This window comes from Somniosus microcephalus, chromosome 8 (genome assembly GCF_052327205.1).
Source record: "Somniosus microcephalus isolate GS21.2 chromosome 8, FLI_Smic_1.0, whole genome shotgun sequence".
Taxonomy (NCBI): Eukaryota; Metazoa; Chordata; class Chondrichthyes; order Squaliformes; family Somniosidae; genus Somniosus; species Somniosus microcephalus.
In genome coordinates this window covers 55,889,891-55,914,688 of record NC_140994.1, presented here as the reverse complement: position 1 = coordinate 55,914,688, position 24,798 = coordinate 55,889,891, and the positions used below count along the sequence as shown (strand labels likewise).

General features: G+C 47.1%; 1 protein-coding gene across 2 annotated transcripts in view; it reads left to right on the top strand.

Moving 5' to 3' along the window:
- cfap46 (cilia and flagella associated protein 46) overlaps positions 1–24,798 on the top strand; it is a 575,305-nt gene that overhangs the window by 285,105 nt on the left and 265,402 nt on the right. For both annotated transcript variants that reach the window (XM_085994743.1, XM_085994742.1), the window contains 4 exons: positions 11,101–11,301; positions 13,380–13,486; positions 20,103–20,285; positions 20,565–20,700. In XM_085994743.1, the coding sequence (XP_085850869.1) occupies positions 11,101–11,301; positions 13,380–13,486; positions 20,103–20,285; positions 20,565–20,700 (627 nt within the window). The remainder of the gene's footprint in view (positions 1–11,100; positions 11,302–13,379; positions 13,487–20,102; positions 20,286–20,564; positions 20,701–24,798) is intronic.

Below are 24,798 nucleotides of genomic sequence, written 5' to 3'. Positions count from 1 at the left end.
GTTGATAGTGCATCAACCACCTCTCTGGTCTTCCCTCCCCTCTTGTCTACCCTTCCCTCCTCTCCTGTTTCACTCCCCTCCCCTGCTCCCCTCTTCTCTCCTCTCCTCATCTCATCTCCAGTCCCTCTCTCCCTTTACCACTTCCCCTAGCTCCCCATCCCATCTGCCTTCTGTCTCCTCCCTACCTTGGTTCAGTTATCTCCCCTCCCTCCAACCCTGCATGACCTGAAAACTGCCCTTGGTCTTGACTCCTGTGTGCAACACCACAGGAAATTTACTAGTATATAATATAAATATAAAAAATAAAGGGCACTCATTTCCCATTTGCACAGAATAATGGACAGTCATGGAATTCAACCCATAAAGCACTGGTACAAATCCTAGCGTACTATTTAGTAAAAATAGAATTTGACTTATTTATTCAGTCCAAATTGAAGATGGTTGAAGCGTTTGCAACCATCTACAGCCAGAAGTGCCGAGTGGATGATCCATAGCAGCCTCCTCCTGAGGTCCCCACCATCACAGAAGCCAATCTTCAGCCAATTCGATTCACTCCACGTGATATCAAGAAACGGCTGAGCGCACTGGATACAGCAAAGACTATGGGCCCCGACAGCATCCCGGCTGTCGTGCTGAAGACTTGTGCTCCAGAACTAGCCGTGCCTCTAGCCAAGCTGTTCCAGTATAGCTACAACACTGGCATCTATCCGACAATGTGGAAAACTGCCCAGGTTTGTCCTGTCCACAAAAAGCAGGACAAATCCAATCCGGCCAATTACCACCCCATCAGTCTACTCTCAATCATCAGCAAAGTGATGGAAGGTGTCATCGACCGTGCTATCAAGCGGCACTTACTTACCAATAACCTGCTCACTGATGCCGAGTTTGGGTTCCGCCAGGACCACTCGGCTCCAGACCTCATGACAGCCTTGGTCCAAACATGGACAAAGGAGCTAAATTCCAGAGGTGAGGTGAGAGTGACTGCTTTTGACATCAAGGCAGCATTTGACCGAGTGTGACATCAAGAGAGCCCTAGTAAAACTGAAGTCAATGGGAATCGGGGGGAAAACTCTCCACCGGCTGGAGTCATACCTAGCACAAAGGAAGATGGTTGTTGTGGTTGGTGATCAATCATCACAGCTCCAGGACATCGCTGCAGGAGTTCCTCAGGGCAGTGTCTTAGCCCAACCATCTTCAGCTGTTTCATCAATGACCTCCCCTCCATCATAAGGTCAAAAATGGGGATGTTCACTGATTGTTCAGTGCCATTTGCAACTCCTCAGATAATGAAGCAGCCCATACCCGCATGCAACAAGACCTGGACGACATTCAGGCTTGGGCTGATAAGTGGCAGGTAACATTCGCGCCACACAAGTGCCAAGCAATGATTATCTCCGATAAGCAAGAGTCTAACCATCACCCCTTGACATTCAAAGGCGTTACCATCGCCAAATCCCCCACCATCAACATCCTGGGGGTCACCATTGACCAGAAACTTAATTGGACCAGCCACATAAATACTGTGGCAACAAGAGCAAGTCAGAGGCTAGGTATTCTGCGGTGAGTGTCTTACCGCCTGACTCCCCAAAGCCTTTCCACCATTTACAAGGCACAAGTAAGGAGTGTGATGGAATACTCTCCACTTGCCTGGATGAGTGCTTCTCCAACAACACTCAAGAAGCTCGACACCATCCAGGACAAAGCAGCCCGCTTGATTGGCAGCCCATCCACCGCCTTAAACATTCACTCCCTCCACCACTGGCGTACCATGGCTGCAGTGTGTACCATCTACAAGATGCATTACAGCAACTCGCCAAGGCTCCTTCAGCAGCACTTCCCAAACCCGCGACCTGTACCACCTAGAAGGACAAGGGCAGCAGGTGCATGGGAACACCACCACCTCCAAGTTCCCCTACAAGTCACACACCATCCGGACTTGGAAGTATATCGCCGTTCCTTCATCGTCGCTGGGTCAGGATCCTGGAATTCCCTCCCTAGCAGCACTGTGGGAGTACCTTCACTGCACGGACTGTAGCGGTTCAAGAAGGCGGCTCACCACCACCTTCTCAAGGGCAATTAGGGATGGGCAATAAATGCTGGCCTTGCCAGCGATGACCAGATCCTAGGAATGAATTAAAAAAAAATCAGGGCTCTACATGACAGCATATCATCTGACTCATGGAGCGCGATTTTCATTGAGGAGGCGGGTAGGAGGCGGGACTACAACTTTTGTGGTTGTAGTCCCGCCTCCACTGAGTTGTAGCCAACCCACGCGATTTTGACTTGATTGACCTTGTTGAGCCTGCCCAGCGGGCTCAGCAGGCCAATTAAGGGCCACCCGGCAACTGGCAACGTCACAGATTGATATTTCATCTGTCAAGTCCTATTGACAGATGAAATATCAGTGTTTCACAGCTGCTTGAAGCTCTCAAACACTGACAACCTGTACTCCAAGTTAATTCCTTCCTCTCAGGATGATTTAGAGATCTCCCTCGAACAGAAAGCTGAATGCTGCAATTTTTGACAGCTCGCGGCCATTCTGCTTTGTGTGCCGGTGAGATGAGGGTCTCCCGAGACCTGAAGGAAGGAAGGCTTTAAAGGTAAGTAAAACTTCTTTAAACAATTTAAACACACCAAACACACTTACCTCTGCACTCATGCCCCCATCCTCACCTGAACACCGGACATCTCGACCCTGTGGTAAACCACTGTTATTGTTATTCACTGTTGTTGTTGTTGCACACTGTTGTACCTATGCATGCCTCAACATGTCTCGGCTGGCTCCACCCACAGGCCCAGGTATAAAGGTGATTGACCTGCAGCCCCCTGCCTTCTTGGAACCCAGTCAACCACGAGAGGCATGCTCTGTTCTTTGCTAATAAAAGCCTTTAGTTACTCTCCTAACTCTCCGTCTTTTATGACTAATTGATAGCGCATCAATTTTATTAGCAAAAACAAAATGTCGACAAACGCTGAACAGCAGGCTGCTGCACCAAACGCTGAACAGCAGGCTGCTGCACCAAACGCTGAGCAGCAGGAGCTGCTGCGAGCCCTCAGACCAACATGCCTGGATCTAGACCCCCAAGAAGCGGATTCGGCTACCAAATTCGCGCATTGGCGGCGTTCCTTCGAGGCCTACCTGCAAGCCTCAACTGTGACCCTGGACGAAAACAAGTTGGAAATCCTGGCCTCAAAGGTGAGCCACCAAGTTTATACAATAATCCAGGACGCGACGACCTACGCGGCGGCTATCGATCTGCTAAAAGGGCAATACGCACGCCCGGTAAATATGGTCTATGCCAGGCATCTCTTAAGATCCCGCAGACAGCAGCCCGGGGAATCGGTGGAGGCCTTCCTACGGGCACTACGGATACTCGGCCGAGACTGCGATTGCAAAGAAGTATCAGCCGCAGCACACGCGGAGGGACTGATCCGAGATGCTTTCGTTGCGGGTCTAAGGTCCGACTACTCCCGGCAGAGACTGTTGGAAAAGGGAGAAATGGACCTGAGAAAGGCAGTGTCCCTCGCGCTCTCGCTCGACGCGGCCCACAGGAATATGGACGCCTTCTCCCCTAACCGCTCCGCAACGTGGACGCCACAACCTTGGGTCATGGGACCGCCACCTTCAACTGCTGCTGTGATGTCCAAGGCACAGAAATGTTATTTTTGTGGTCAGGCAAAACACCCCAGAGCACGCTGCCCGGCGAGAAACGCTACCTGCTCCGGCTGCGGGAAGAAAGGACACTATGTCAGCGCCTGCAAAGGTAAAACCGTTAACGCCAGCAGCGCCGCGTGCGAACCGTGGGGGCAGCCATCTTGTCCGCCATCTTGGGCTCCCCCAGCCGCGTGGGGATCGGGACCATGGGCGCCGCCATTTTGTCCGCCATCTCGGACGTCTCCAACTTCAACCACGGGGGACCCGGACTCAACCACCGCCTCATCTGACGACCACATCGACTCGCTCGACCATACGCTGGCCTCCGTGACGCTGGACCAATCTCTCCCTCATCAACTGTCCAGGTCCATGATGGACATTACGGTAAATGGCCGCGCCACTACCTGCCTTTTTGACAGCGGGAGCACGGAAAGCTTTATCCACCCCGACATGGTGCGCAGTTACTCTCTCCCGGTCCTGCCGATGCGACATCGGATCTCTTTGGCTTCCAAAGCCCAGTCAGCGGACGTCGGTGGCTACTGTGTAGTGACCCTTTCAGTAAGGGGTACAGAATACAAAAATTTTGAACCCCTGGTCCTGCCCCATCTTTGCGCTGCCGTTCTACTGGGGTTGGATTTTCAGTGCCACCTTAAGAGTGTCACATTAGCGTACGACGGACCCCTCCCCTCACTCACAGTCTGCAGCCAGCAGCTTTTAAATCGCCCGCCGTGCACCATTTGCAGCCTCTCCACCCTTAAAGTCCCCCCCCCCCCTCCTTGTTCGCTAACCTCACCCGCGACTGTAAGCCCATCGCTACCAAAAGCAGGCGTTACAGTGCCGGGGATAGGAGCTTCATTAAATCCGAGGTAGCAAGACTCCTGAAGGAAGGGATTATTGAAAGTAGCACCAGCCCATGGCGAGCACAAGTGGTGGTAGTGAAGACTGGCGAAAAACAGCGCCTAGTTATTGACTACAGCCAGACGATCAATCGCTACACCCAGCTAGATGCATACCCACTCCCCCGCATATCTGACATGGTCAATCAGATAGCACAATACCGGGTGTTCTCGACGATTGATCTGAAGTCGGCATACCACCAGCTCCCCATCAGGGCTGAGGACCGCCAGTACACAGCTTTTGAAGCTGACGGTCGTCTCTACCACTTCCTCAGAGTTCCCTTCGGCGTCACCAACAGGGTTTCAGTCTTCCAACGGGAGATGGACCGGATGGTGGACCAGAACGCGCTCCAGGCCACTTTCCCCTATCTAGACAACGTCACCATCTGCGGCCGCGACCAGCAGGACCATGATGTTAATCTAGAGAAATTCCTCCGTACGGCCCAGCGGCTGAACCTAACATACAACAAGGACAAATGTATGTTTCGTACCAAGCGCCTTGCCATTCTTGGCTGTGTAGTGGAGAACGGAGTCATCGGCCCCGACCCCGACAGGATGCGCCCCCTTATGGAGCTCCCCCCTCCCCCACTGCCAAAAAGCACTGAAGAGATGCCTAGGGTTTTTCTCGTACTATGCTCAGTGGGTGCCCAACTATGCGGACAAAGCCAGACCCCTCATCAAGTCCACCTCCTTCCCCCTGACAGCAGAGGCCTGTGCAGCCTTCACTCTCATAAAAGGAGATATTGCGAAGGCCACAATGCACGCAGCGGATGAGTCCATCCCTTTCCAAGTGGAGAGCGACGCATCCGACTTTGCCCTAGCTGCAACCCTTAACCAGGCGGGGAGACCCGTGGCCTTTTTCTCAAGGACCCTCCAGGGCCCCGAGATTCGACACTCCTCTGTCGAAAAGGAGGCCCAGGCCATTGTGGAAGCTGTGCGACATTGGAGGCATTACCTGGCCGGAAAACGATTTACCCTGCTCACTGACCAGCGTTCAGTAGCTTTTATGTTTAATAATAAGCAGAGGGGCAAAATCAAGAACGACAAGATCTTGAGGTGGAGAATCGAACTCTCCACCTACAATTACGATATCTTGTACCGGCCCGGGAAACTCAATGAGCCCCCAGATGCCCTATCACGTGGTACATGCGCCAACGCGCAGGTCGATAGACTGAAGACCCTCCACAATGACCTCTGCCACCCGGGGGTCACCAGGTTTTTTCACTTCATCAAATCCCGTAACCTGCCCTACTCCATCGAGGAGGTCAGGACCATGACCAGGAACTGCCAAATCTGTGCCGAGTGCAAACCGCATTTTTATAGGCCAGACAGAGCAAGCCTGATCAAAGCCACGCGCCCCTTTGAACGGCTGAGCGTCGATTTTAAAGGGCCCCTCCCCTCCTCCGACCGCAATGTGTACTTCCTCAACATAATTGATGAGTACTCCCGTTTCCCGTTTGCCATCCCTTGCTCAGACATGACCAGTACCACGGTCATTAAATGTCTGAATGACCTCTTCGCCTTGTTCGGTTTCCCTAGCTATATTCATAGCGACAGGGGCTCATCCTTTATGAGCGACGAACTCCGGCAGTACCTGCTCTCGAGAGGTATCGCTACAAGCAGGACCACCAGCTACAACCCCCGGGGGAATGGCCAGGTGGAAAGGGAGAATGCGACGGTCTGGAAGGCAGTCCTTTTAAACTTGAAATCTAAGGGCCTTCCGACCTCTCGCTGGCAGGAAGTCCTCCCTGCGGCGCTCCATTCCATTCGGTCACTGCTCTGTACAGCCACCAATGCTACCCCTCACGAGAGAATGTTCTCCTTCCCCAGGAAGTCCACATCGGGGATCTCGTTACCGACATGGCTGACTTCTCCAGGACCCGTCCTACTGCAGAAGCACGTGAGGTCCCATAAGACGGGCCCCCTGGTCGAGAGGGTGAGCCTCCTCCATGCCAACCCTCAGTATGCTTACGTGGTGTACCCGGACGGGCGGGAGGACACAGTCTCCATACGAGACCTCGCACCTTCGGGTGCTCCCGAAACACCTCCCTCGCCACCCACCACTACCCACGCCTACCCCCAGTACGCTTACGTAGCGTACCCGGACGGGCGGGAGGACACAGCCCCCACACGAGATCTCGCACCTTTGGGTGCCCCTGAAACACTACCATTGCCATCCACCACTACCCACAACCCAACCCCGCTAGACGGCATGCCGCAGCCCCAGGACCCGTCATTGACCACCCAACCACTCAATGAGACGCCAGATTCAACGTTGGAGGCTGCACCATCACCGCCGCCACCACGATGATCAGGACGGCATACAAGGCCACCTGATAGACTTACTTACACGAACCTTTAGTACACTTCACCCCGCCGGACTCAATTTTAAACAAGGGGTGAATGTGGTAAACCACTGTTATTGTTATTCACTGTTGTTGTTGTTGTTGCACACTGTTGTACCTATGCATGCCTCAACATGTCTCGGCTGGCTCCACCCACAGGCCCAGGTATAAAGGTGATTGACCTGCGGCCCCCTGCCTTCTTGGAACCCAGTCAACCACGAGAGGCATGCTCTGTTCTTTGCTAATAAAAGCCTTTAGTTACTCTCCTAACTCCCCGTCTTTTATGAGTAATTGATAGCGCATCAGACCCCTCCAAGCCCTTCAGCACGATGGCCCACCTCGCTAACTTGGCGTGATTTGGAGCCGTCGGGAATCCCACAATTCAAGAATGAAAATAGGGATTAGGCTAAAAACTGCCTGTTAACTACCTGTTAACAGGCAGTTAATTGGCACTAATCCCCTTCCCGCCTCGGGGAGGCGGGTCCCAGTGCGGGTTGGGTACCCGCCTCCTTTGAAACTGGCATAGAGGCGGGTTGGGTGTGGAATGGGTTCGTGCCCCCCGATTTCGGATTTTAACCCCCCACATGCCTCCAATCCCGCCTCCACGGCCCAATGAAAATCCTGCCATGGGGTTTTAAAGTATCAAGGTAAACATGTTAAAATATTCTACATACTTCTGTCAACAATGTATGCCATCAAATTATTGCAACTATATTTGAATATTGGGCAACAAATTTATATCATAAAAAGTTAAGTTTCTACTCTTGGCAATGCTGAGTAATATATATGGGCTTTAGCCAGTATCTTAGCATAGGCTGCTGTTTCTCCATCAGTCTAATTAAAAAAAAACTAATTGTGATCTTAAAATGCATAAGTTTGTAGAAAAGCAATAATCTGGTGGTATTCTGTGGTGCTCACATTTGTGAAGTAACTTGGCTATGTGAGGAATACAGATTAGTGTTGGTAGTGAAATTTCAGTTTCGATTTTCAAGCTGAACAGGCATCTGTAATAGCTCAAAAGTGCATGTTTTTATTTTGTGTGAGTATGTTTCACAGAACATCAGCCAGCGCACAAGATTTGCATATGTCTTTTAATAGTAATTTTATTAATGAGGAATTGATTTGGCTTTTAGGAGTCAGCTTCAGAATTTTAGCATCTGTTTAGGAAGGAAAGAGTAACTGATACCAAGGAAACTAATTGTTTTCCATTGCCATTTTGGAGATAGGATCAATACTGAACAAATGAGATTGCAACTGAAAACTTGCTTCAAAGGCAGATTTTTCAATTAACCAAGTATCAGAAAGTAATAAAGAAATAACTTACTTTATGTCACATCTTTCATGTCCTCAGGGTGTCACAAATCAATTCACTGCCAATGAATTACTTTTTGACATGACTACAGTGTTGTTTGGTAGACAAACACTGCAGCCAATTGATCACAGCAAGGTCTCACAAACAGCAAATTAGATAAATAGCCAATTTATCTGTTTTGGTGATAATGCTTGAGTGGAATCATTGACCAGGACACTGGGAGAATAAACTAGGATTGTCAAAATAATGCCATAGGATCTATTACATCTACCTGATCAGCTGATGGGACCTCAGTTTAACATTTAATCTGAAAAGTGGCATCTCTGACAATGTAGCGGCCCTCAACATGCCATATTCCCTCTCCTCTTCATTACTAAACATTTTCTCCTCCCCTTTACTGCTATCCATTTACCTCCTCCTCATTGCCATTAATTCACCCCCTCATTTCCCCCTTTACTGTTTTTCCCTTTCCCTGCCATCCAATCCCCACTTTCCATTCTCTGACACCTCATCCATTTTCCCTCCTCCTCTCTGCTTTAAGAATTTTGGCCCTTCCCTTCCCTTCACCATCTATCTGTCTTCTCACCTCACCTGATCATGCATTCTGCCCTTCCTGTCCCCACGATGCATTCTACCTCACTCCCCTTGCAATGCATTCTCTCCCCTTGCCTCCCCTTGGCATTCCTTTCACCTGCTTGCTCTTTCCTGAATCCGGTGGTGAATGCACCAGATATTTCACACCCCTGTTCTCAGCATTATTAGCCAAGGTTGCCACCTCTGTATACTGCAGGTGGGACCTTCTCTTCTCGCAAGAGCTTCCACCTATGACATGCAGTGGCACTAATCTAGGCCATTTGTGCTTGGAGTGATACAAAGAGGAGGAGCGGGACCTGTGCTGTGCGTTAACCACTAGATTATTTTTGATATATATAAATGACCTGGATATTGGAATACAGAGTAGAATTTCTAAATTTGCCGATGACACCAAACTTGGGTGTGTGGCAAACAGTGAGGATGATACCGATCGACTGCAACAGGACATAGAAAGGCTAGCAGAATGGACAGACAAGTGGCAGATGGAATGTAATACAGAGATGTGTGAGGTGATGCATTTTGGCAGAAGGAACAGGGAGAGGCAATATACACTTAATGGTACAGTTTTAAAGAGTGTGCAGGGACAGAGGACCTGGGAGTTAATGTGCATAGGTCCCTGAAGGTGGCAGGACATATTGAGAGAGTGGTTAACAAAGCAACGGATCTTGGGTTTCATAAATAGAGGTATTGAGTACAAAAGTAGAGAAGTTATGCTGAACCTTTATAAAGCGCTGGTTAGGCCAGAACTCGAGTATTGTGTCCAGTTCTGGTAGCCACACTTTAGGAAGGATGTGAAGGCCCTTGAGAGGGTGCAGAGGAGATTTACCAGAATGGTTCCGGGGATGGGGAATCTTGGCTACAAGGACAGGTTGGAGAAGCTGGATTTGTTTTCATTAGAGCAAAGGAGGTTGAGGGGTGATTTGATAGAGGTGTACAAGATTATGACGGGTTTGGATAGCCTAGACGGGGAAAGGCTGTTCCCACTAGTTGATGGTACAAGGACTAGGGAACACAGATTTAAGGTTTTGGGCAAGAGATACGGGGGGACGTGAGGAAAAACTTTTTTACGCAGCAGTGATGACCTGGAATTCGCTGCTGACGGAAGTGGTGGAAATGGAGACAGTCGGGGCGGGGGGGTGGGGGGAAATTGAGTCGCGCCCCCTTTGGGGCACTAACTTTGCCAGGGCGCTACTTTTAGCGCCCTGAAAAAATTAGCACCCCCGCGGCTGAAATTCATCAGTAACTCCCTAAGAGGGAAGCGGGGTGCTACTGGAAGCGCCCCACTTCCCTCTTGGGGCACCGCGAGTGAATATCGCGGTGCGACGTGCCGCAGTGCCACGCTCTGCGGCACGTTGTGCCGCGGTACTGCAGGCCTTCCTCCCCTTCTTAAAGGGGAGGGGCCTTGCGCAGTGTGACCCGGGGCCCAGCTGCGTCCCCGGCACTCTGTGGGGAGGCTGCAGAGGAGGCCGGGGACGGCAGAGGGGGCAGGTGCTGGCAGGCAGCCAGCAACAAAAATCGCCGCAGGTAGGCCCCCTGACCCCGTCGGACATTACGTCCGGCGGTAAGTCAGGGGACACTACCGAAGATCGCGCCGGGGCACGAGCGGGGCACTGCGCGTGGCGATGATGTCATCGCTGGCTGCGCAGCGCCGCGGGACGCTAACGGTTACCGGCGCTGCTAACCTCCCGCTAAATTTCGCAGGAGGCATTGGCGGCGCCGCACCCGGGCGCTAGTTGCTTTGCGCCCCATTAGCGCCCTGTTAGAGCGCTAACAGGAGACGCAAAGCAACCGAATTTTTAGGCCTATGACTCTGAGATGAATGATGGCAGAGAGAGACCTGGTTGCTCCGATCTGGCTTGAACCTGACTCAAGTGACAATTGAACCAAACTGACACATACTCTAAAACTAGCATGCTTATGTCAATGTTTTGTGTGAGTTTAACTGAGATTGCTTCTACAGGCCATTTATCTTGTCTGTTATTATATCAATAACCCAATTGTATCCAGATAGGATAGCTTTTTGCAGCAGAGTAAGGGTGAATGTTTTTCTAAAATTGCATTTGTCAGTTTAAAATCTCTTTATTTTGTATCACCATGATCTCTACATCAGCTAATGGTTTTAATTATACTGGATCTCTTAATAACCTAATCTGAAATACTCAACTTTATATTTCATGAGTATATAATGTACCAGGTTTATACATGTTGAAATTTCCTGTTACTTTCTCATTTGATTCTGGTTTAACTGTTAGCATTCCTGGAGAAACCTTCCAAAGTTTACCTTATTTTTTCAATTAGGAGCTTGAGGACAACGAGGCTTTGGCAAAGATCTTGTATCTTCTGGCAGTTCTAGCTAATTGTGAAAAGAACCATGGTCAGGCCAAACTGCTCTTGCAAGAGGCTCAAAGTTTTGGAGGAAATGAATACTTTTGGTATGACACAATTACTTGTCTGGTATGTGCAATTCTGGGAGAAAACCTTGAGGATCCGAAGGAACAGGTGAGAAAACAATGGTAGCCCCCATTCTGGAGGGAACTAACTACTAGGAAAAAGAGCTAATGAAATGAACCAATTCAGGGCTTCACCTGCTATAAAAAAGCTAATGCCATGGGTGCAGTAAGTCATGTTCCTACCAATTTTGTGCCACCATGGGATAAGAATGAGCATTATAGTCTCCACAGAATGGACATTACAATTTTGTTGTTGCAGGAATTGTACTTAATGTGTATTTCCAGCAGTTTTTGTTTTTATTCCATCTTCTAGGAAGTCAACCGCTTATAGTCCCAAACTGGATATCTCACACCTCTAAATCCATTCTCTCAGGCTTTGCCATTATCTCCCTGTAATATCAAGCTACAACATCTCTTGACTATTGTGGTACTCTATATTGAACCCAAGCCTTAATTTGCTCCAATGATTGTTCAAAGAAGTAAATCAATCAATCAGAGTAGTTAAATGGTCAGGTACGACTTGTTCACAGCAGTAAATCAATCAGGCTTCAAATCTCCAGTCACTCCTCCATGTACTTTCCTCCTCCAGTGCTGTGGTAATTAGTTGGTACTAATGTCACAGCACTGGATGAGCAGACTACAGTCTTGATCTTGGTTTAGAGTATTTATTAGGTGGCCAGTATATTGAGCAATTTCACCATTTGATGATTTTGATGGTTGGGCCTTATTTAAATTTGGCAGGTAAGCTACCAGCATGAATCTCACTGCTCACCATTTTGAGGGGGGGGGGCGTGTGGGTAGGGGGGTGGGGGGGGATATCCGGCAGCCCTGATGCTTCTTAAAGCCAAGCTGTACCTGTATAAGGGGAGACGGCTTTTTAGTGGTGATTCGTGGGAAGCTTGATCGTATAAACTGAAGGAAGAATGAGGCAGAACAAAGACAAAAGTCAGTGCCACATTTCTGTCAGCTTTTGCTGTGCACTGCTACACTTTTCAGTGCAAAGCTAATAGAAGGACTTCAATTCTGGCATTCCTAAGTTGACCACATCACTACGTCGACCACTCTTGACTGTCCAGTGTTGATGACTGCAACCTCTCTACAATTTCTGTACATTGAGCTCTCAGAGCTGTTTGGAAAATTAAGCACATGTCCAGCACATTTAGCATTAACCTGTATTATAACCTCACCTAGGGCTTCCTTTCTTTCCTTGGAGTTAGGGCCCTTGATCCACTGCCAAATATCTATTAATTTATAAACATTTACACAACCACATGGAGGTTCATCTTATCTTCTGCAAAATATAGCTTATGCATTGTTTTAGCCAAGGGTATCATTTTCCAATCAGTTCTGTTCTGACATCACTGGCTAAATTCCAGTATGTCTAGATGCGTCACTGTGATGATTATGGTCGCTCTCCAAGTATCACCTCACTTAAACTTCAATTAATAATATAACAAACAGCAAAAAGATGATAATGGAGTGTGATTACTTGGCAGCAAATGGACAAAGTTAACATTATACAATTAGTTAAAGTATTTTAAATCTAACAACCTGAAATTCATTCTTTTGCACCTGAGCAACATTAGGTGTGACTTTTTTTAGTGCCAGAAATAACAAAATATTGAAGGACCAATAAATGATCACATCAATTGAACACCGTTAAATAACCATCCACCATATTAATCTAATACAAAAGGCAAAATACTGAGGATGCTGAAAATCTGAACTATAAACAGAAAATGCTGGAAATACTCAGCAGATCATGCAGCATCTGTGGAGAGAGAAACCCTCTGATTCTCTCTCCACAGATGCTGCCTGACCTGCTGAGTATTTCCAGCATTTTCTGTTCATACACCATATTAACTTGTTGGTTTAAAAACAAACACTCCCTGATATCCCTCAACTTTCTGCCCTGGAGCATTCTCGCCCTGTTCTTAAGATGTTCAACAAAGACATGTGTTAAATTTATTATTAAGTCTATCACTGTATTGAACCTCAAGAGTAAAAGTGAAAATTATGGTTAAGGGTATGCTACACTAATCATATTAAATTAGTATTTTATTTCGTTGTTTATAAGTTTTTTTAATAATATGACATATGTAAGAATCTGCATTATTATATTTCTAGGTTTGCAACATCTTAAAACAGGGCATTGCAGCATTCCAGACTACTTTAGAGGAGAGACCTAATCGACTTTCAGTTCTTAAATTCATGATTACTTCAATGGAAGCCAGGTAAAGTCTGTAAATGACAAAAGATAGTGTTACAGAATTTCTGTGACTTTGAAGGGAACTGCTCTAACAATATCAGAGCAATGTTACTGAGGATTACGCTGTGGGTTGCTCGTTTTTCAGTTGTACTGATTTCTATAAACAGAAAATTCTTCAAATGATGTAATCAAAAAATAAAATTCTAGGAACACAAAATTTTGCTGAATATATGGACTTTGGACTCTGATATTTAGGGGGCAAAATTCAATTAGGCTGGAAAATGGGTGCCGAGAATATGCGATCTGCCCGCGCCCGTTGAAAGTAGTGGAAGCAGCATGCAAAATTCATCCTGTCTCCTCATTATAATAATTGGAGCGCTGAGCTCAGTGCTAATCGACTGCTGGTTGGCTCAGCGCTCAAGCCTTTATCCTGTGTAGTCTGCTCTCCATTTACAGGTTGCATGCAGAGTCACATGCTGTTCTACACTTCTTAAAGGGAAAGTGTTCTGAATCAGAAGGACCTCATTCTTGGTGGAGCTACTCATTCTTGGTGGAGCTAGTCAAATAAATATGTCTCAACAGGGGAGAGAGCATGCACCTTGGTTCTCCGATGCAGCATTGAGGTCTTGGTGCAGTGGGTGTACAGGAGGAGACAGCTCCTGGACCTGCAGGGGGCAGGAGGCCTTCCAGGCACACAATAAGAAGGCAGTAGGAGGAAATAATGAAGCCGTCAGTGCCACCAGTGTTGCCCCCTGGACCTGAAGAAGTTTAATGACCTCACTCGAGTGGGCAAAGTGAGTGAAGGCATCTTCAAATGCCATAATCCCACCAACTGTACCACTAGTCTCACACAATGCTCAATGCACCACACCTGATCTAATGAGATCATTGATACGTTTGCGGCAGTGTACCCAGGTCCTCCTGAACACATCCCTGCTTGTGACCTCCTCTGCAATCTGCAACCAGGCTATTTGGTCTCCTGGGGAGGCCTCTTTCACCCATTGGAAGGGAAGAGGACCTCTCTCGTGCTCTGACTCCCTCCATAAGGGAGGGAGTCATCGGAGAACTTGGGTGCAGCCCTCTGCCTCTGTGCAGTCATTGTCAGTGTTTGCAGCACTCCAATGCTGTAGTACACTGACAGCACTATGTTAGATTGACATTCAAATCTAATGTGGCCATGGTCCCTTTAAAGATCCCGCCTGTAAATGCGTCATGAATGACATCATCAGACATGCACCATTTAAGTGGGCCGGGTAACGCACAGGGCGGGCTTAATAGTCCCTATTAAGGGAAAGTAATTTTCAGCAGTGGGATGGAGCCAGCAGCAGGATCGCGACCCGCTATGGCCACCACTCACACCGGACCCACCGATTTAGGCAAAATTCCGGCCATGCCTTTTTCCATAGCTAATCTAAACCTTATGATACTATGAACACTGTTCCCTAAAAGTTCCCCTGCTGACACTTGCTCCACTTGACCCACCTCATTCCCCAGAACCAGATCCCACAATGCCTCCTTACTCGTTGGGCCTCTATGAACAGCTTGTCTTTGCTGCTTCTGCTCCATCTCCCTGTCATATTGTAGCATGAGGGTGACTGCAAATAGAGCCCCCATGACTGAGAGCAAGTGGTATAGTCAGAGGCCTTTCTTTAAGAGCCAACACTTTCCCAATGTCCAGCAGCACTCCCTGCACACTTTCCCAATTTTTTAAATGTCTTACACCAGAGCACTGTTCAAATAAACTGTACAGAAACCAGTATTAAACCAAAAAGCAACTTGCCTCAAAGTTGCATTGTGTCCCTTTAAGTAGCACTGTTGGGGTGCCCCTCATGCAGTTGAACGCACGTTCAGCTGTGCGTGCTTAGGAGAGGATGTAAAGTGGTGCGATGACGTCTAAAATGATAGGTCATGCGTCAAATCAGCGTTACACGCTGATAGATGTCACAATCTGCCTCATTTGAATTCTTCTGTTGCACGCACGCAAAGGCTGTGCTATCACCCTTCTCAAGATGGCGACCAGAGCGGCCTGTGCCAGAAGTCAGCAGAAGTGAGGCAGGCGCTATTTTTTTCCAGAAACCGGCTGTAACTGTCAGAGCTAAGTATGGGAATTTTGCGGCCATACAGTCAAGCACCAGTGCCAATTTATAAAAACAAATCTAGTTTAAAAAAAGGGCCATCAAAACATTTTTATGAATTCACCCTGCCTCCAGGACCCCCACCCCCGCCTCCTTTAGGCCACTCAATTGCATGAAATCTTTCTCCACTGAAACTCATTCAGGCAGCCTGTTGCTTGGCATCTGCTAGTGGCATTGTGTAACCAGTCACCGAAGCCCACGAAAACAGCCCAAGGTAATTTTTTTTAAATTTGCCTACTTCCTTCCTTTGTGGTAAAACAGCACACCTCTGCTCGACACTGGTCTCTAACAATCTGACCAGAATTTGATATCACCTTGTATACTGATGGCTGGGAGCTGCCACCTCATGATTCAGCAACTTTACTGCTGATTTCAAGCAGGCCCAGCTTCCTGCTTGCTTGGTGAGAAAGGCAGGAGCGTAGTTGCAAGGCAATAACATGGTACGTGTCTTTGGAGAGGAAGGGAAGGTTTGAGATAGGGTGGTAGTCGATGAAAGTGGAGGTTTTTGGGGTGGGTTTCTTGAGATGGGGAGTGCTAATAGTAGTTTGGAAGGAGTTGGGGACAGTGCCAGACAGTTAAGGAATTGCAACACAAGAGATCCAATTTTCAAAATGCCCACTCCACCAGGAACACATACCAAGAAACTGCAGGCTTGCTTCCCACTGTTTCTCAACCATTCATTTTAATTCAAATTTGACTGTATTTTTTAATTTAATAGAAAAAAGGTAAAATTTTTACATATATAGCAACAGGTAAATATAAAGACCCTGAAAATCCTCAGGACACGATTCCAGTGTAACAGGTGGGATCACACTTGCTGATGCCCTCCAGCACTGATCCCCACTGGTGCTTGTGGGGTCAGTGGGAGGGCACCTAATTAGCATGATGTCAGTAGATGCATCTCTGGCACTGACTTGCCATGCAGCAGAAAAATTTGCTGCTTACCCAGGTATTCTCGCTAGACTCCAGCCATATCTGTTTAGGCTGCTTGCCTGGTCTGGACCCCACAAATGGAGAAACTTCTCATCTGGAGGGCAGCACACCTCATCTCACTTGCATATTAGCATCCCGTGCTAAAACGTGCCTGAATGAGCAAGGGAGCCAAGAACTCTCAGCTTAAGGGGGTCCTGCTCCCAGCTCCGACAACCTGAATGACATATATCTTATGAAGGGTAGGTAGTAGTTCTGCCTCTTACAAGGCATGCCAGAAAATTCTGCAAAAGGCAGCGAGCTGGCGCATCTGGGTTTCGGCGGGTTCTGCTGGCCTTCCATCATAACAATCGCAGGTGACGATTAGAGCCCCTGCAGATTTTTGGCGCCAAAATCTCTGTTTACTTAAGAAAGGTGAAACATAGAAACATAGAAGATAGGAGCAGGAGTAGGCCATTTGGCCCCTCGAGCCTGCTCCGCCATGCAATGCGATCATGGCTGATCATCCAAATTCAGTACCCTGTCCCTGCTTTCTCCCCATATCCCTTGATCCCTTTAGCCTTAAAAAATATATCCAACTCCTTCTTGAATATATTTAATGAATTGGCCTCTACTGCCTTCTGTGGTAGAGAATTCCACAGGTTCACCACTCTCTGGGTGAAGAAATTCCTCCTAATTTCTGTCCTAAATGGCTTACCCCTTATCCTTAGACTGTGACCCCTGGTTCTGGACTCCCCGACCATCGGGAACATCGTTCCTGCATCTAGTCTGTCCAGTCCTGTCAGAATTTTATAAGTTTCAGTGAGATCCCCTCTCATTCTTCTAAACTCCAGCGAGTATAAGCCCAATCGACCCAATCTCTCCTCATACGTTATTCCTGCCATCCCAGGTATCGGCCTGGTGAATCTTCGCTGAACTCCTTCCATGGCAAGAACAGTCTTCCGCAGATAAGGCGACCAAAACTGCACACAATACTCAAGGTGTGGTCTCACCAAGGCCCTGTACAACTGCAGCAAGACATCCTTGTTCCTGTACTAAAACCCTCTCGCTACGAAGGCCAACATACCATTTGCCTTCTTAACCGCCTGCTGCACCTGCATGCTTACCTTCAGTGGTGCACAAGACCACCCAGGTCTCTTGCACTTCCCCTTCTCCCAATCTATTGCCATTCAGATAATAATCTACCTTCCTGTTTTTGACACCAAAGTGGATAACCTCGCATTTATCCACGTTATATTGCATCCAGCTTGCTTTACTGTTGTTAGCTGATCTATAATTGAGACCCAATTTTGTTTCCTGGTACATTCGGCACACAATTAGAGGTGTCAACCTGATGAGGCTACAACACAGGACTACTTGCATGCCAAACAACGGAAGCAACATGCAATAGACAGAGCTAAGCGATCTCACAACCATCGGATCAAATCAAAGCTCTGCAGTCCTGCCACATCCAGTAGTGAGTGGTGGTGGACAATTAAACAGTTAACAGGAGGAGGAGGCTCCAAAAATATCCCCATCCTCAATGATGGTGGAGCCCAGCACGTGAGTGCAAAAGACAAGGCTGAAGCATTTACAACTATCTTCAGCCAGAAGTGCCGAGTGGATGATCCATCTTGGCCTCCTCCTGAGGTCCCCAGCATCACAGATGCCAGTCTTCAGCCCATTCAATTCACTCTACGTGATGTCAAGAAACGGCTGAAGACACTGGATACTGCAAAGGCTATGGGCCCTGACAACATTCCGGCAACAGTACTGAAGACTTGTGCTCCAGAACTAGCTGCGCCCCTAGCCAAGCTGTTCCAGTACAGCTACAACACTGGCATCTACCCGGCAATGTGGAAAATTGCCCAAGTATGTCCTGTCTACAAAAAGCAGGACAAATCCGACCCGGCCAATTACCGTCCCATCAGTCTACTCTCAATCATCAGCAAAGTGATGGAAGGTGTCGTCGACAGTGCTATCAAGCGGCACTTACTCAGCAATAACCTGCTAACTGATGCCCAGTTTGGGTTCCGCCAGGGCCACTCAGCTCCTGACCTCATTACAGCCTTGGTCCAAACATGGACAAAAGAGCTGAACTCAAGAGGTGAGGTGAGAGTGACTGCCCTTGACATCAAGGCAGCATTTGATCGAGTGTGGCATCAAGGAGCCCTAGCAAAACTGAAGTCAATGGGAATCAAGGGGAAAACTCTCCATTGGTTGGAATCATACCTAGCACAAAGGAAGTTGGCTGTGGTTGTTGGAGGTCATTCATCTCAATCACATGACATGACTGCAGGAGTTCCTCAGGGCAGTGTCCTAGGCCCAACCATCTTCAACTGTTTCATCAATGACCTTCCCTCCATCATAAGGTCAGAAGTCGGGATGTTCGCTGATGATTACACACTGTTCAGCACCATTCGAAACTCGTCAGATACTGACGCAGTCCGTGTCCATATGCAGCAAGACCTGGACAACATTCAGACTTGGGCTGACAAGTGGCAAGTAACATTCGCACCACACAAGTGCCAGGCAATAACCATCTCCCCATGACATTCAATGGCATTACCATCGCTGAATCCCCCACTATCAACATCCTGGGGGTTACCATTGATCAGAAACTGAACTGGACCAGCCATATAAATACTGTGGCTACAAGAGCAGGCCAGAGGCTGGGAATTCTGCGGCGAGTGTCTCACCTGCTGACTCCCCAAAGCCTTTCCACCATCTACAAGGCACAAGTCAGGAGTGTGATGGAATACTCTCCACTTGCCTGGATGAGTGCAGCTCCAACAACACTCAAGAAGCTCGACACCGTTCAGGATAAAGCAGCCCGCTTGATTGGCACTCCATCCACCACCTTCAACATTCACTCCCTCCACCACCGGCGCACTGTGGCTGCAGTGTGTACCATCTACAAAATGCACTGCAGCAACTCGCCAAAGCTCCTTCAACAGCACCTTCCAAACCCGCGACCTCTACCACTTAGAAGGACAAGGGCAGCAGACGCATGGGAACATCACCACCTACAAGTTCCCCTCCAAGCCACACACCATCCTGACTTGGACCTGTATCGCCGTTCCTTCACTGTCGCTGGGCCAAAATCCTGGAACTCCCTTCCTAACATCATTGTGGGTGTACCTACACCATATGGACTGCAGCGGTTCAAGAAGGCGGCTCACCACCATCTTCTCAAGGGCAATTAGGGATGGGCACTAAATGCAGGCCTAGCCAGCCAGCGACGCCCACATCCCATCAATGAATAAAAAAATGTTTTTTTTTAATTTACACCGTCGCGCCTTGGGTGGTAATCTGGTGGAGCGGATCACCCGGTATTGTGCAATTGATAACCAGCAGGTTCTGTAATGGAGGCGACCGCTCCCCTCCACCACTTTACTTCTCAAGCAGTGAAGGTCAAGTTACCCCCAATATGTTTGTTAAACTGTTACTTGATTCTAGCTTTAAGTTGTTAGAATGCCTATTTGTGTACCCATTAGAATTCCTTTTTTTCGCCAGTCATATGTATTTTTTTTCAAAGCAAGACCTATTAGATATCTATTATGTATATTATTTATTAAAGTAGTTTTTCTATTGTAGGTTGATGTCCATTGAAATAGAGTCCATGAAAGCTTTAGGCGATTCTAATCTAAAGAAACCTGCGAATATGGAAAATCTGTTTTCAGCTTGTGCTAAAATGGAACAGTTCGCAAATATTATGCTGCAATATGGATACAGAGAAGAATCAGTGGACATGATGGCAGAACATGTTGGTGTTCTAATGTATGTTCACTTACATGCAACTTTTTAATGCAGCTGTTTATATACTTCCAAAACTTGAATGTATGTAGAATGCAGGTCTGAAAAATAATTACTCACAATTGTCTTTATTTTTGAAAGAGTAATCTCTAAATTTATATGACCATGCCACTGAAGATTGCACACTCATTTTTTTTATTTCTCTTTTGGGGAGAGGAGAAAGAAAAATGGAAGCTTTAGCATTAGATCAAGGATTTTATTTAGATCTGGACACTGCTTTACTGTGACTTTCTTTTCCTAAAGCATGCTTGCTAAACACAGCAAAGAAGAGGAGATAAAGCACGGTCATCTGTTAGATGCATACGTACTAATACAAAAGGCCATTTTGATTGAAGAAGAGGCTTTCAGTGACTTGATGAGCTTGTTGCCAATTAAAGCGGTAAAAAACAACAGATTTTCAATGACAGATCTTTATTTAACTTAAAATTGTATATTCAGAAAGAATGTCATCCACAACAAAGATTATGTAGCATTCACTGGATTTATAGCAAAGTTGTCACTATGTGACTGGTACTTCATATTGCATAATGTGAGAAATCTTTCATCTCCCCTTCCTGTTTTGTTCTGACATGGGATAACATAATTGCCATCTTCAGTTGACTGTTGCACTTTTGGACTGGCAGCCCTGGTAAATCTGACTGCACTCTAAGCATTCATAGGTTTTCAACTAACATAGCTGTCATATATCATATACAAAATAAAACAGCTTTGGAATGAAATTCAGGCTGTAACAGGGTTCAGAAGACGAATTATAGGGCTAGATTTTGCTTTCAAAATAATGGCGAGGATAATGGCGCTCGCTATTATTAATGTGCAAATGTTTCAGCAACTTCAGGCGAGAGACAGATGCACGGTTAAAGGCGAATATCCAAAAGTTGTTGTCCGAGTTGCGCCACTCCACTGTTACTTTCGTGAAAATGGCATCTCGCAGTCTGGCTCACTATTGAAATGCATTGAATAGTGTGAAGTTGCTGTATTTGCGCGGTAGATACGAACTAAACTCAGCACAGAAAGTTAAGTCTCGTCATTTCAAGTCTAAGTACCCTTTTAACGACGTGATAAGTGTTAATTACAGCCAATCAACCTCCCTAGCACACAAGTGTGAATTCTCATTCCAGCTTTTAATTTGGAGATTTTAAAAAGGAAAAATTTAAAAAAAAAATTCTACTTTTCCTTTCTGTCTCTTTTATCTCTCCTTATTCCAATCTTTCTTTCCCTTACTTTATTTCTCTTTCTGTACCGGATTTGACATTGAATTCACAAACTCTAATTTACACTTCCTTCTTAGTCCTTGCGCTGTTTATTTCACAATCTGATTGGTTAAGGAAATACACAGTTGCTTGTCCTGTTCACTCAGGTCCCAGATGCCCTGTTTCCCTCGCTGCGACATTATCAGCTCGCACTTTCAGCAACTTGCCACGGAAAAAATATAAAAGCCTAAACGTGCAAGGGTAAGTTTAACTAATGGCAGATGCCGTTAGATGCCCTTCGACAGCAAAATCTGGGCCAATGTGTCTTTGGCTGGAATTTTCCCAACCAAAAATAAGTGGGTTTGGAGCGTGGGGGCAGTTAAATTGTTAAAAATGTGAATCCCAACCTGATCCCACCTCCAACCCGCCCACTTCCAGTTTTCCAGGGGCGGCATGGGGGCGGGACAGGGAACAGGCAGCCAACCCACTCCCAAGGGGCAGAACATCAATTTAAATATTGTAATGAGGCTGGAAGCCTCTTTTTCCCCCTCCATTTTGTTTTTAACTGCCTGGGGATGGATTTCACACAATTCATGAAACACCGCAGTTAAACCAAGGTGGGTACTGCTGCATCCAGGAGGTAAGTGGATTTATACCTACCTCCTGGAGCCAGGGTCCTGACCATACCTACCCCATGCAATCGGAAACCCCCCCACGACGCCTCCAATCACATTCCCAGGCCTCCCCACTCCCTCAACACTCCTCCCCCACCACCCGAACGATGATGATGAGGCCATCCCTGATCCTCCGCACCCTCCCACCCCCGTGATCCCTGGCTGACAACCCCCTCCGCAATCTCCGATACCCCCCGATCCAGAATTCCCCACTTGTCTGCCGATCGCCGAGCCCCCTCACCCCCGATCGCTGACCCCCTCAGCCCGATCACTAACCCTCCCTCCCCCCACCGCAATCCCTCCCCAGACCGACCCCTCACAACTGAGGCCTACCCGCCAGCAGCCAGTCAGCCTCTCAAACTGGCCAGCTGCAGGCGGGAATCCTAGGCCTCACATTGAAATTAGACCTTGCTGGTATAATGTTGGCGGGGCTGGTGATGTTGGTGTTAGGGCTGATCTTGGAGGGATTCAGAGGTCCAAGGTGAGATTTTTACAAGGGCACCGATGCTGATGGAATAGATGGCAGCTGAAGTTGAGATGACAGAAGCGATCTGTCAATGGTGAGAGAGGTTGCTCCAAGGAGATAACACTGGATAGAGAGTTTGCTCCAAACACTTCAAACCTCCATAAAGCTGAAAAGTGTATTCCAAATCCTGAAGGCTCCAGCTTCTAAGATTGGAAATTAAACAGCTGTGAAATGGTAGCTTTTATACCACTTTTGCAGCTGTCAACTATTCACAGCAATGGAAAGTCATTGAGAACCCGACAGACTTACCTGACATGATCCCCGAGCACCAGGAACCTCGTAAAAAACATGGAAAACTCGTTAGGACCTGGTAAAATGCTGCTTAAATAACTTTAAGCAGCTTCTTAAGTATCTCAATTGCCTGAACCATCGCTTCGTGACGGGTTTGCAATCTGCAGGCAGAGCCGGCACTTGGGAAATTAACAAGGAGGCGGCTTCAGAGCGGACTTCCGCCCCGCTGTCAATCACTGCCATTTTGACAGCAGACCCACCTCCAAACTCGCACTCGCAGCGCCGGTAAGATTCCGGCCATGGAGTCTCCCTTGCTTCCATTCCAAATGCATGCACAAGGAAAAAGGAGCAAATCCAGATAAGTCTTGCTGAATAATGCTAGGTATTTATTTGGATATTTCTGCATCAAATGTGGCCTTAATGACACTAGAGCACACAATGGGCACCAATGTTTCAAGCTCACTAAGCATTGAATTGTAACCCAATAATAAATTGATGCAGGATCTGCTCTCTTAATTCAGCGCATCTTCTATGCACCTCCTCTCCTGAGGCACATGATTGCCGACTCAGCACTATAGTGCTCAAGCCACAGTTTCCAAAACCAAATTACATATGGTTTTGTTTTTTTCTGCCATTTGCTCTGATCAGCACAAATTGGTTATACTGATCAATTTAGTGCTGCTCCTGTTGTGTCGGCATGCCAGTTAGCCAGTCATAAGCCAATTTAGTATTGTTTGTTGCACAACTAATTTATCAACTGATGGGCTAGCTCAGAGCTTCCCTCTGTACCAGTTTAATCCGCTACAGACCTAAGATGGGTTATTTTAGAAGACTATTTCATCAATATAAACTCTATCACTTCAAGCTTTGCAGAGACAATCTATTTGACCTTTATATTCCCAACATTGATCTCAGTGGAGCTGCCAAGTGGACTTCTGGAGATGAGCACATATTTCTTTTAGTGCTCACCTACATAGCTGGGAAGCTTGCAATAATCTAATGTAAGACCAATTTTGCCGTCAAATAGTTTACATAGAAGGTATCCATCTAAAATGACCCATCTTAGGGTTGTGGCAGGTCAGGCTGGTGCCTGGGTGAAACTTTGAGCTGGTGTATTAGTTGATAAATTAGTTCTGCAGTACAGCTGATCTTGCTAGCAGGTTACCTTTTAATATAGTGATCAGCTGCTTAAAATGCTCAACTTGAGATCTGGCCAAATGATCAGTATAAATGGAATCTACAGCATATAATACATAGTAGTTTTTGTTACCAAGCAATATGCTATATGAGCACTCTTAATCTTAATGACTGCATCACTAATATGATGGCCTTCACCTAAACCAGAGAGTCACCCATGTCCTTGCAGAAATGATAACTAGGGCAGTGAAAAAAGATTTAAACTATTTAAGGGGCTGGGAGAGGAAAATCCACACAGTAGGTAAAAAAGTGAGAAAAAGACCAGCAGGACATATGGGCAGGGTGGGGACAGTTACCCAGATAAGCGCTCTGTACACAAATGCATGCCACATAAGAGATAAAACAGGTGAGTTAAAAACACAAATTCAGCTTAAAGGGTATGATAGTAGCCATTACAGAGATCTGGCTACAACTTGGGCATGACTGGGAGCTAAATATTCCAAGTTGCAGGATCTTTAGAAAGGACTTGGTAGGAATGTTAATTTTTATAATATTACACACAAAGGCCACAGTCTTGTGCCTGTATGCCAAGAATGAATTCACACACAGTCAAAGGTTTGTAGATTTATTAAAGGTTAAATTAACCTGAACATACTCACGGACAATCATCGAGATAAGATCGGTCACGGAGAATGCACACGTTACAGCCAGTTCAACTC